This window comes from Gastrolobium bilobum, unplaced genomic scaffold (genome assembly GCF_033153095.1).
Source record: "Gastrolobium bilobum isolate Gb01-03AN ecotype WA unplaced genomic scaffold, APGP_CSIRO_Gbil_v1 utg2833, whole genome shotgun sequence".
Lineage (NCBI taxonomy): Eukaryota > Viridiplantae > Streptophyta > Magnoliopsida > Fabales > Fabaceae > Gastrolobium > Gastrolobium bilobum.
In genome coordinates, this window is record NW_026899149.1 from 1 (window position 1) to 13,130 (window position 13,130).

The 13,130-nt window shown below is 32.0% G+C and overlaps 2 protein-coding genes across 2 annotated transcripts; both read right to left on the minus strand.

The window, feature by feature from the left end:
• Nucleotides 1–47: 47 nt before the first annotated feature.
• Nucleotides 48–3,250, minus strand: LOC133287696 (uncharacterized; the record flags this gene model as incomplete). Its single annotated transcript, XM_061485359.1, has 8 exons — nucleotides 3,235–3,250; nucleotides 3,065–3,137; nucleotides 2,896–2,960; nucleotides 2,632–2,682; nucleotides 2,096–2,534; nucleotides 1,075–2,000; nucleotides 351–885; nucleotides 48–259 (listed from the first exon to the last, which is right to left on the minus strand). Coding segments are annotated over exons 1-8 (2,317 nt in total), but the record flags the coding sequence as incomplete, so codon positions are not given.
• A 5,875-nt stretch (nucleotides 3,251–9,125) lies between these two features.
• Nucleotides 9,126–9,675, minus strand: LOC133287688 (histone H2AX-like). Its single transcript, XM_061485346.1, has 2 exons — nucleotides 9,463–9,675; nucleotides 9,126–9,350 (listed from the first exon to the last, which is right to left on the minus strand). Exons 1-2 carry the CDS (start codon nucleotides 9,670–9,672, stop codon nucleotides 9,126–9,128), a joined length of 435 nt encoding a protein of 144 aa, XP_061341330.1. The 5' UTR covers nucleotides 9,673–9,675.
• Between the last annotated feature and the right edge of the window lie 3,455 nt (nucleotides 9,676–13,130).

Here is a 13,130-nt window from a genome sequence, read left to right on the forward strand (position 1 = left end):
TTTATAAACAAATTGAGTTGGATACTCTGCATAAGTGAGATGCCTACCTTCTGGATATTTTTTATTTCCATCCATCCAAGACTCGAAAATTGATTGTCTAGTTTCTGCCATAGTCTTGACATGACATATTGAAGCATGATCACTAAAAACAACGGTCTTTTCATTGGGTAGGTGAAACGGCAATCTCTGAACAGGTGAGAATCTGTAATGAATTTCAAATCTAAATATTCTCCAAGCAGCTTCACACGCGGATACATACCTATCATATATAAGCAATAAAGTCAAAATAAGCTTGAAAAAGGTTATTCCAAGTAACGAAAGGAAAATATAACCGAGATGAATTCAACAACCTGCAATCATAAAACATTTTGATTTCATCATCTGAATGATTTATAGCAGTTGTCACCCTGTCTTGCCCTTTATGTATGTATTTAAAAGGATATTTAATGGCATTACTCTGACAAGTATATTCAACGTTGATATGCGCTTGATATTTTAAAAGAAGCTTTGCATTATACGGCACAACATAACAGTTATCAAGTTCGACGCCACTTTTTTTTACAACACTCCCATTATTTCTTCTTTTATAATGAGGGAATCCATCATCATCAATAAAAGTACGGGAGCAGAACTTCTTGGGAAATTTCTTTGAACAATGTCTGTTCTTCATGCAAGGAGACTTGTAATTGTCAGGACCACATGGTCCATGCATCATGTAACTCGTGACAGCTGCAAAAAGTGAAGGATTGGAATCTTTGTTAGGAATTTCAGCTGAAATCAAATTATCAATTTTTAGTCCAGTATTAGGCTTTGCGAAGGGATGCAAAAAAAGTAGAATATGAGCATGAGCCAGTCCACGTTTCTGAAATTCAACTGTACAAACACCTGTTACATTGGAACAAACAAATAGAGTTAGTTAAAATCAACAAATTGGTCATAGACAATTTATTTTTTTTTTAATTTTTTTTGTAGGATACATAAATTTGTGATAAGGTTTGTCCAATTATCTTCTATATATCAACGTGTAACTCATGTCATCAAACTCGAAAAAAATAAAGTCAACAATAAACTTACGTGCATTAACTGTGCCAAGAAAATGACCATTTTTTAAATCATGTAGCAATTGGTCCAATTTGAACTTGAATACTCTGCAAAGAATATCAGGACGATCTTCAGTGTTAAGGTTTCTTGCCTTAAGAAATCTGGTAATCTCTGGACACTTAGGATTGCAGGTGATCGTTATAAACAGATGAGGATATTCAGCCCAACGGCAAATTGCAAAGGCATCTTTACAATTCTCAGCCATATATCTAGGTCCGCCTGTGAACGAAGATGGAATAATTATACGCTTTCCAGTATTTATAGCTTCATCTTCACCCCTGTCAAATGCATTTTTTATATTTTTGTATAACTCTGCCCTGAGATGACTCTGGTTATATCGAATAAAATTCAGCCTATCAGACTCAAACATAGTGTAAGCATCAACCAAAAATTGCTGAAAAAGCTTCCTTGAGTGATGGAGAATTTGGGACTCTCCTGATATTATTTGAATCCTGAACGAAAAGAATTCTCGCATGCTAACAGTGGATCTTGGATTCGTCCTACCTCGGGATATATAAGATCGCTCGACATCATCACGATAACCATCTTCACCATAAGGAAATAACAAAGGATACTGCAAACCAAGATACAATGGATGCTTGACATCTATACGCTGCAAAACTCTACCTTGTGTCTCAACAACAATATCCCTATCACCCAATGCGCTGTCTATATCCCCGACAATTAGAGCAGCAACCTCTGATGCAGAGGGAAGATTATAAACTCTACCATCACTGCCACGCTTTTGAATCAGCCTCAACTTCACTCTACTGAAGTCATCTTCCCTATATCGATCTTTAGCATACCTAAAAGATTGAGCAATACTGTTGTGTTCATCTAACATTTCCTTCAATGATCGGACAATATCAAGATCAAGCATATCTTCACTATTTACATTACTGCAAGAATGATTTCATAAAAATAAGTAAAAAATGAATAACAAAACATACACCGTAATTGATAGATGACAATAGATTAGAAAACAACAACATGCCTTAAACAACCCAATCTGTTGTCCACTTCATTGTCAGTATCATATATATATAGCTGAGCAAATTTTGGAGTATGGTTGTCAGCTTGAATGAGGTTGCCTATTAAATGATGCACTCGTCCCCCAACTCTAAAATAATAAGGGCCAGAACCTTGATTCACTGATTCGTCCACTTTTGCTCCAAAGGAGGTGAAGGAAAATATCATATTGTATGCTCGAATATTCCGTAAAAAGTGGCGGCTCTTGACATTTGAATTATCATGCAATTTAAGCAACGCATCAGGAGGAAGTTTTAACAAAGGAAGTTTCACTTTTCCATTTACGCAGCACAAACTAAACTCTGGTGTGATGGGTTTACGATCTTTTTGATTCCTCTCCTCGTACCACATATGTGCTCCACATTTCTCGCAAACAAAAGTAGGATCTCCTGCTTCCCAATAATCTTAATACATACAAAAAACGATAAAAAAAAAAACACGAAAGATGCACAATTTTTATTCGATACAGAAAATGAACAAAATTTAAATTCATGCAAATACCTTCACTGTTAGAAGTAATGTTTGGCACAATGGATTTATTCATATCAGTACCTGTAACATAAAGAAAAAAAAAAGACATGAAGATATCAGACCTCATTTTATTACGAACATCTTTAATATTTTTTCTTGTTGTAAGGAGAATTTAATTACAATCTGCAATTTCGTAATAAAATCATCACACAAAAAATGTGATAATATGAGCACGCACAGCATATGAAATATTTTTTTGTAAATACATAATGAATAGGGTTTTTTTTATCTCACTCTGTTGGAAGGCATGAGTTGAAGAACTACTTCCATAGGAATCAACTGGAATAGAATATTGTAACCTTTGCAACAACAGAAAATTGAGACAGTGTTAATTCAGTTATATGGCTTCACGAAAGTAGTGACAGTATACAGTTAGTAATAAAAAAATTTATTATGATCATACCGTGACATGGAGTTAGAATTAGATAACGTACTAATAGTTGAACGCATGAACACAGCATCATTAACATCTATTCCTATAATGATAATTTATAAAGTTGAGTAATTAATATACCACCAATAAAATTAATAAACAATAAGTAACACATGACATTATCTTCCATTAACAATTACCTGTTAAGTCTTCCATTCTCGGTATATCGTCTATATTAATAAACTGCTTAGAATTCTTTTTTTGAGCCAGTAAGCTTTTTCGCCTTATTCTAGCACTTTTGGTATCTAGAAAGATAAAAATAAAAAGAGGTTGTAAATGAAATGACTTTAGAAGCAATCGATAATGTGAAGCACATGACATTTTTTTTAGCTAATATCTTTCCTTGAGTGGGAGGAGTAATAAGACAATCATCAACATTCGATGAAGGAACACTTAAAGGATAATGTTTTCTATTTTGACAAACACTGAATTATTTTTAAAACTACAGCTGTATTTATTATATTTTTTTTCAAAACTACAGTTGTACGTTTATGTCCCCATGTTCGGATGGAAAAGAGAAAAAAAATAACAGACAAACTTTCTGCAACAGAAGTTCATGTAATAGAAAAAAAAATCAAACACACGCGTATAAGAGAAGGTATTTAACACAGCACTTTTTTTCCTTATACTTCCTCTTCAAAAGCAATATATATCATAAGAATAATACATGTCCATATCTATTATTATGTACAATCAGTGTCCCATACGTCAGAAATTATATGGCAAAAAAATATATGATTTTTTTTCTTGTTATACTTCCTCTTCGAAACCAGTAATTTACCGTTAGTAACATTACGGAGTTGTTGTCTGTTGCATCTCAATTGATGTTGTACATTGATGACGTCTGAAATTCTACATGTTATAAAAAGCAACAATCAGAAACAACAACACATCGCACTAAAAAGGGTTTGAAATTAACTTGGATAACGTAACAGAGATGAAATCAGAGCCAAATAAAAAATACCTGCTGCCTTGGGTGTCGGTGAACGGAGACCGATTTTCTACAAATCAACAAACAGAAAACAGTGAATCAAAGTTTGGATATGAAGAAATATATGTATTTATTATATATTTTTTTCAAAACTACAGCTGTACATTTATGTCCCCATGTTCGCATGGAAAAGAGAAAAAAAAATAACAGACAAACTTTATGCAACAGAAGTTCATGTAATAGAAAAAAAAAATCAAACACACGCGTAAAAGAGAAGGTATTTAACACAGCATTTTTTTCCTTATACGTAATATATATCATAAGAATAATACATGTGCATATTTATTATTATGTACAATCAGTGTCCCATACGTCAGAAGTTAGATAGCAAAAAAATATATGATTTTTTTTCTCGTTATACTTCCTATATACCTGAGATTGTCGAGTTCTAACACGATCATCTTTGTCTTCCTGTCGAAAACTACATGCTCACACACTTCCCCAACTCCTGACAGTAAACCAATGACGTCTACACTTCCCCAACTCACTTAAATTGAAAAGTCTTTTTAAAACTCATATGGCACTTGGTATATCTTTTATTAGCTAATGTGAAAGGAATAAATTATTTCACGTTGACTTTAAGGACATTATATTCACGTCAATGAGAAAGTCCTGTTAAAATTAATGTGCGTTTTGCATGGTTTATATAATATTAGCTAATCACCAAGTATAACATATCCTAAAGGATTTGAATGTGTAAATTAATATGCATTGTACACGGTATATATATATATAATATTAGCTAATCACGAAACTTCAAGGATTCCAAGTTTAATTTATCCTAAAAGATTTGAATGTGTTAATTAGCATTACATTTTGGAAATTGTTAATTAGCATTACTTGAATGAACTATCGGGATCTCGTTTTCAATCTTTCATGGTCACTCTCCATCCAAAGGGCCAGAAGATCTTAACCCAAGTCCACCTTTTGTATAATATTTTTTAGTCTATTTAATTTAATTAGGCTAGCTATTGTTGAAATCGTGAGTGGGAGAGATCAAGAAATAAAACACTGATAACCAACAACAACAAAAAAAAAACTCCATCCATTGGTAACGTTTTCCAACTATAATTTCTTCTTTGTCAATATAAAGTATAAACTCGTAATCAAAGAATACAATAAACAATTATCTTTGGGATGGACAAAAAAACCTTAAATGTGATTAAGTTTCAATTTAGAATTAGTCTTATAATCAACTCAAAAAATTGAAGTTTATGGGACTATCTAAGAGCCAACTCACCTTAAAAATAATTAAGTTCATTATATATATATATATATATATATATATATATATATATATATATATATATATATATATATATATATATGAGGCAAGATACTTTGACACCGGTGTCAAATTTGAAGTTGGGCAAATTACACATAACCACCTCCAACTTAAGTGCTTTTTCAAAATACCACCTTATACTTTTGATTCAAACAATTAGCCAGTTATAGTATAACATCGAAGCAATTAAACATATTCAACAAATTTATGACTATTTTATCCCTCACCCCAATTTATTACTGCCATTATTATCTACCTGCCTCTAGCCACTGCAGATCATCGATATTATCATGGGCAATATTTTGAATTCGTTTTATATAAATCCACCCATCAATGTTGATCAATAATCAAATCAAATAAATTAAAAAATGTTTTCTTGATTTTTCTTGAAGATAAAACTTTTGTACATTTATGTAGCGGGGATCAATGCCAAAAATCATTTTTTCCATTAATTTTTCATGCCGCAATCTCTATTTTTGTGTCCAAACAAATCCTAATCATCAATTTTGTTTTATAATTTTCCATTTTCTTTCTTTTTCTATTACAAGGATACGTGATTACATATTAACAATTTTTTATTAGAGCATAATATTTTTTTATTTTATTTTTATTATTCCAATATATGGTGACAAAAAAGTCGTTAATTCATAGGACAGTAGGGGCTGTCATGGCCACAACACCCTTTGCAAATAAAAATAGCAAATTATGAATAATCAATGAATCGAAAATCGAAAAAGTCATTTCCTTTGTCCAATCGGCGACATGGCAGAAGACCGCGGTGACCTTGAAGATAAGGATATTTTTATCTTTAAATTATTAAATATGTTTAATTATTTAAATGGTATAGTGAAAGGAGGTTAATTTTTTCAATTGAGAGTTGAAGGTGGTTTTTTGAAAAATCACACAAGTTGAGGGTGATTTTGTGTAATTTGCCCTTTGAAGTTTGACACCTCATCTAAGAGCCGTTAGATCAAAAAAGATCAATGACTGTGATTCGTAAGCATGTGATACCATTGATCTTTTTTGATCTAAAGGCTATCAGATGAGGTGTCAAATTTCAAATTTAACACCGATGTCAAAGGATCCTATATATATATATATATATATATATATATATATATATATATATATATAGAGAGAGAGAGAGAGAGAGAGAGAGAGAGAGAGAGAGAGAGGGGGGTTACGTTTACAACTTTTTTTGTTTATAATTCTTACAACCCCAACTATGTTCTCCCGAGAGAACATAGTTGAGGTTGTAGGAGTTATAAACAAAAAAGTTGTAAACGTAACCTGCCTCTATATATATATATATATATATATATTAAGGATTTATATTTTCTTACGCAGCATAAAAAGAAAAAACAAATTCCAGCAAAAAAGAAAAATGGCCCACAGCTTTTAAAAAAAAAAAATTAACACGTATATCAATGGCAGCACGAAAACTGTTCATTTTTCCATCAAACGCCGAAAAGCATTTCCCATATAATAAACCAATATTCGGGTTAAAGCAGTATTTCACGGACTACCCAAAACTGTCAAAAAAAATTAAAAACAATAGAAAATGGCATTCTAACTATTATCCTAATAAGAGCCAGCCGCTAACCATGTCAGACAAAATTTATAAGTGATAGAGTGAATTCAAAAACTTCAGCTATTAATGCCTATAATAATCGCCATTGCGAATGAATATTATACAGTCTACTTACTTCTTTCAGTGACTTCTGCTCACCATATAAAAAGGTGATATAACATTTGTTTATTCCTTCAATTAAGCATTTATCATATTACTTACATATAATGGTATAATGTCATAGCATAAATATAGAATACTAAGCAGTGGTCATTAAAAATATTATTATTTTCAAAGCAGCTTATAGTTTCTCCTCTTAACACTGCATAAGAAAACAGTGAAGCAAATGGCTCTATTCTATTGGTTTCACAATTTGGCTCAGATTGCAAGCATGGATCACATAAATTATGCACTTAATGACCGTGCAGGCGTGCATGTCATTTTCTGTGTTTTGAACAAATTACCCAATATATAACATTAATTTTAATTATTTGCAAGAAAATAATAATAAATTATATAATTTTTTGTTTCTGTTCAGTATACTTGTTTTCAGTGCTTTAAGTTTAGATCTAATCCACGTCAGATAAACAATGCACCACCATCTCATATTATATGAAGTAAAATTATCTTATATATAGATAAAAATATAAGTCCCGTGTGAAGCTATAAGGAGAAAAGACGAAAGATCGGATCCTGTACACATGAGAAATAGATGAGATAGTCCCATAATGCGCTTATTTTGGTATGCAACTGGCCTTTTATTGGGCCTAAATCAATGTACAACTCACACGATAATGCCATTTGACATAATCTAACACCAATCAATTCAACTACCCATTATCATCTCAACACCCTCATCGTACACAACTCGCAGACTTTAGAGATCATCTAGTCACTAGAGAAATAGGTGAAATAGAAATAATGCATGGAATAATTATCTTGATATTTAATGTTGGTACATTGCCACCAATATATTTTATATGAAGAAAGAAAGAACAAAAGATGTAGTGTGGTATCCTTAAACTTTAAACAAAATAACTTTTGACTCATCTGTTTGAATCGAATCATGTTTTTTTTTTTTTTTAGTACGAATCATGTTTTTTTATTCCACATCACTTTTGAAGATACACAATAGCAAATAATCAAAGGGAATTTGATCCATTTTATTTTATTTTTTTGAAATTTAAGAAAATAGATTACACAACAGGGCAAAGTCTCGAAAGAGAGATGCCCTTCAAATCATTTTTTTTTTAATCCATTTTTAAAATAAAAAAAAAATTGCTTCCTTATGTCTATTTCCAACATTTTATTTCTATTAAAAATATTATTTAATTCTTATTCTTATTTCTGTATTTTATTTTTATTTTTTTATTTAAATTACAATTTTTAAATTGTTTTTGCCTTGGAGAAGCAACATTCTAACTTTTAAAGTTAGGAATAAGAGAACAACTCATGACTAACCAAACTTTCAACCTCACAAAGAGTAAAAGTTGAAATTAGAACATTGATTAAAAATAATCCAAAAGAAAGAAAAGATTTTACATAGATTCTTTAAAACTAACGCTAATCAAAGGATATTAAGTCCTTATAATTAATTAAAAAGGCAATAGATGCATTTTACGTTTAACTTATTGTTTTCTGTTTTTATACCCAAATACCAAGATTATTTCAAATTCAAATATCGAATCCAATTTTCTTATTGAAAAGGCATAACCAAATGTGACATCTTGAACAACAACAAGTGAGCCAAAAAAATGAATTAGAAATGACTCGGACCTAAAACTTTATTTTGAATTAAATATTTTAAGCGCCAAAATCAATTAAGACGTGTTAAAATCTAATTCTAAAAACCGGAAATAACAAAATTGCGCTCTCAGAGTAATTTAAAATTTCAATCGAAACAAAATTGCTTTATGAAAAAGAAAGAAAGAAAAGCGCGCTTGATATTAACCTAAAGCAAACAAAAAGAAAAATATCGCAGAGGAGGAAGAAAACTGTTGAGAAAGATAAAACACATTTATAGGACATCACATCTAATTAATTTTCCCAAAATGAAGAGATATACATCATAAAATTCTAACCCTGATCTAAATATACGACATAACAAACCAACCAAAACGACAAGTTAACCCAAGGGTTCATTTCAATTTGATTTTTGACAAATGAGGAATTGAATCCTACGCGTCTAAAACTCCTGGCTAGCAGATCCAACCTCGCCTTTCCCTTTATTAGCGACCTTCTTTGGCAACAAATTCTGGTGAATATTGGGAAGAACACCACCGTTAGCAATGGTGACAGAGCCCATCAGCTTGCTCAGTTCCTCATCGTTCCTCACAGCAAGTTGAATGTGCCTTGGTATGATCCTCGTCTTCTTGTTATCCCTCGCAGCGTTCCCAGCAAGCTCCAAAAGCTAAACCCCCAAAATAACACCACAACATTTCAAACCATCAGAAAAAGAACACAACCAAATAACAAAAAATTAAATAAACAAATAAATCGATTAAGCCAAAATAATCAGGAACCTCAGCAGCAAGGTATTCGAGAACAGCAGAGAGATAAACAGGGGATCCAGACCCAACGCGCTGGGCATAACGACCGGCCTTGAGGTAGCGTGCGACACGGCCAACGGGAAATTGAAGACCTGCTTTGCTGGACCGGGAAACGGACTTTGAAGCCTTGGGTTTTCCCCTTCCGCCCTTGCTCACGGTGGTTGCAGCTTCCGACGAACTCATCGTGGGTTTCGAATTTGAAATTGTAGAGATAGTGAAGTGAACTTGTATTTCAATGCACAAAGTATGTGCTTGGCTTTGTTTTATATAGACCGTGACCCTTAACTGTGATTGGATAAACGGGGGTCTCGCGGATCGCCAGCGTGGCAACCACAACGCTCCATTTTTTTTAGTTTTGCGCTTTCGAGCGGGAAACAATAATTTTCAGAACTTTGAACTCTACGGTGTCGTTTCTTGTCTACTGGTCGTTCCTTGATTTTTCTTTGGGCATGTTTGATGCATAGTATAAGATAAGGTTTGATAGTATAAGACCTGATAGTATAAGGCCTGATTGTATAAGATCTGATTAAATTTTAATACTATCCAACGTTTGGCACGGTATTGTATAAAATAATATATTGTATAAGATAATATCATCTAGTATTTAGCAATGCACTGTATAATACTATATATGATAAAAATAAAATTTTTTAATAAAAATATCCTTTAATAAAGAATTTATATAATTCTTCAAAAACTGTCATATGATATTAAATTTTATAAAAATTAATTGATCAGTGTGTTCAAAATATAAATAAATTTTTATAAAAATAAAATATTCAATTTTTAAAAATTAAAATATTGAAAAATTAATTTTTTTTAATAGATTAATATTAAAATAATATATTAATTTTTGAGAATTACATTGGTCAACGGTGTTAACACACCAATCTCTTATCAGGCCTTATCTCTCACCCTTAGATCGGATTAAGTTATACATCGTTTTAATGTATTAGCTTATATTATACGATTGTTACACCAAACAACTGAAAATGTCATAATATATAGTATAAACTTATACTATCATACCTTATACGTCACACCAAACATGCCCTTTGTGCTTTTGCACCATTGTCGTTTCATGAATCGTTTTTCTTTTTAACAAAAAAATAAAGAAATAATTCAAAATCTCGTGTCAAACAAAGAGTGCTCATTGGTTAAGATGGACCGGGGCCCAAAACATTCAACATGCCACAATTTTAAGCCCGGACTTGACAAATCCAGCCTTGCATATTGCAAAATTGGGCCATTGCATATTTCATCACAAAATATATTTAAACCCAAATGATTTCCATTTTTACAATTTAGTTAACGAAACAATAGTTCTGATTATACAATAACAACATTGTATGAACGAGAAAAAATGGTGTAATAGTCATATGACATATTGGTATACAATTAAAAAAAAAAAAACTTGTGCTGACGTCACAAATGAAACCATGATATAGCTTTGTTTGAGTATTCAAGTATAATGAATCTCACATTTATTAGTGATGAGCTAAATGTAGTGGATAGATTCATAAACCTAATGCCTTAAGATTTTGGGTTAAAATGTGTTGTCGGACTAACTTGCCACAGTTGGAGTAGCTTAATCCATTGGTGGTGATCCCCCGTCACGGGCTTTCCCTATACCAGCCTGACAATGGTATCAGAGTTGGATTGGACTCGGGCTAGCGAGATGTTTGGCTAGAAGACGGATTGAGTACTTTGGCCTGGGTACTCGGTTGAGAAGGAGCATATCAATGGTCAGATTCACATTTGAGGAGGAGATTATCTAAGTATTCAAGTGTGACGAGTCTCGGATTGGTTGGTAATAGGCTATAAGTGGATAGACTCATGAATTTAATTCCTTTAAGATTTTGAAGTGAGATGTGGTGCTACAGTTGGACTAGCTTAGCCCATTGATGGTGATTCCCCACCACGAGCTTCCCAATAAGCCTCCAAATGAACCTCTTGAAATGACTAGTGACAGATAAGAATAGCCATCTTAAAATTTCATACAAGAACATAAATTACTTGTTAAGGGACATGAAGATTAACAATGGAGAATTCATGACTTTCACAAGTTTTCATCACGGGCTTTCTCTAGATCAGCCTAACAAGCCTCCAAACGATTCTCTTGAAATGACTAATGATAAATAAGAATAGTCATTTTAAAGTTTCTTACAAGAACATAAATTACTCATTAAGGGACATGAAAATTGACAATGGAGAATTCATGACTTTCGCAAGTTTTCGTCATTATAGGTTAAGTCGTACCATAGTGCTTGTGGTAAGTTAATATGGACAGGCTAGTGCGTTCTCAATCCCATTACAGGCAATGCTGGACCCGCGTTCGTTGCTGGGATCAATGTTATTCTTAATTAACTGGCATAACTCCTAAGCAACACATGCTATGAAATGGTGAAAGTTAGAGATCCCACCCCACTATACTATCGTTTTACGCAATTCAATTTCCACTTGATATTTACATTACAGATACTGATGCTGCCTTTTATAAAAACCTCCCCACCATGGTTTCAATTATTAGGTATGATTAAACCCAATAATCGCTTTAATTTGGAAGCACATATGCAGAAGATGAAAAAAAAATTAAAAGCATATTCAATTTGATTAATCCGATCTACATATATTTTTTTGTCTTTTGTACTATTTATTTAAACCAGAGTATCAATTTTTTTTATTGTATAACTTCGTTATCATATAATTTAAAAAAACAAGTGAATAATAATCACGCAATATAAAATGTAAATTTTTTATTTGAAAAAAAGATGGTGGGTACATTGGATATAATGATAGAATCAGTAGCAATTTTATTAATTAACCTAAATATAAAATTTAATAATCAATAATACAATTAACTAAATATAAATAATACTTAGGATATCATGAGAAAAATAAAACTTGTACGCTCACTGCAACGCATTAATGATACATAATTTTATAATATCATTTGATCTTCATAATTAAACTACAATATGCTTTTTTTTTTTCTTTTTCTTTTTTATAACAAACTACAATATGCTTTACCTAAACGGTAGTTAAAATAAAGTCAATAGTTTAGGGTAGGTGCTTTCTTTGTGCCATTCTTACGGATTTGGACCGCTCTTCTTCAGATTTAAAGAAGGGTTTTATAACAGTTATGTTGTAGGAAAAGTGATTCTGTTATGTTATAGAGATTCATTTTGCGTGCCAAAATTATTTTTTTTTTTGCTGCAGGCTCCACAAAATGTTGTGTGTGTAAGAAACTTTTTATGATCATGTTAAATGATAGATGATAAATTCTTTAAAGAAAAAGTGGATCATTGGGATGTTCACCTATTTACCGAACCTCCGTTGTTAAGTTGTAGGAACATCTTAGAAAGAGATTTTATGGGCATTAATAGCCCAAGGCTTTGCAGATTGTAGTTGTTGTTTTACTTCCCTTATATCCACACACACGCAAAAAAAAGTGGATCAGAAAATTTGAGAATACGAGACAGATCATTGATTAGGGGTGAAAAAATGGGTTTGATTTATCGGGTTGGCTCCTTTAATTCATTATAAATGGTTAATTGAATTCGGATTCCTAATCCGTCAATTCATTTGAACCCATCCCGGGTTAAACAAGTTCAGCCCACCGTAGATGGATTGATCCATTG

Coding starts and splice junctions, on each gene's coding strand:
- LOC133287688 (XM_061485346.1), bottom strand. CDS start 9,672: ATGAGTTCGTCGGAAGCTGCAACCACCGTGAGCAAGGGCGGAAGGGGA. Junction 9,351..9,462: donor TCGAATACCTTGCTGCTGAG/GTTCCTGATTAT, acceptor TTGGGGGTTTAG/CTTTTGGAGCTTGCTGGGAA.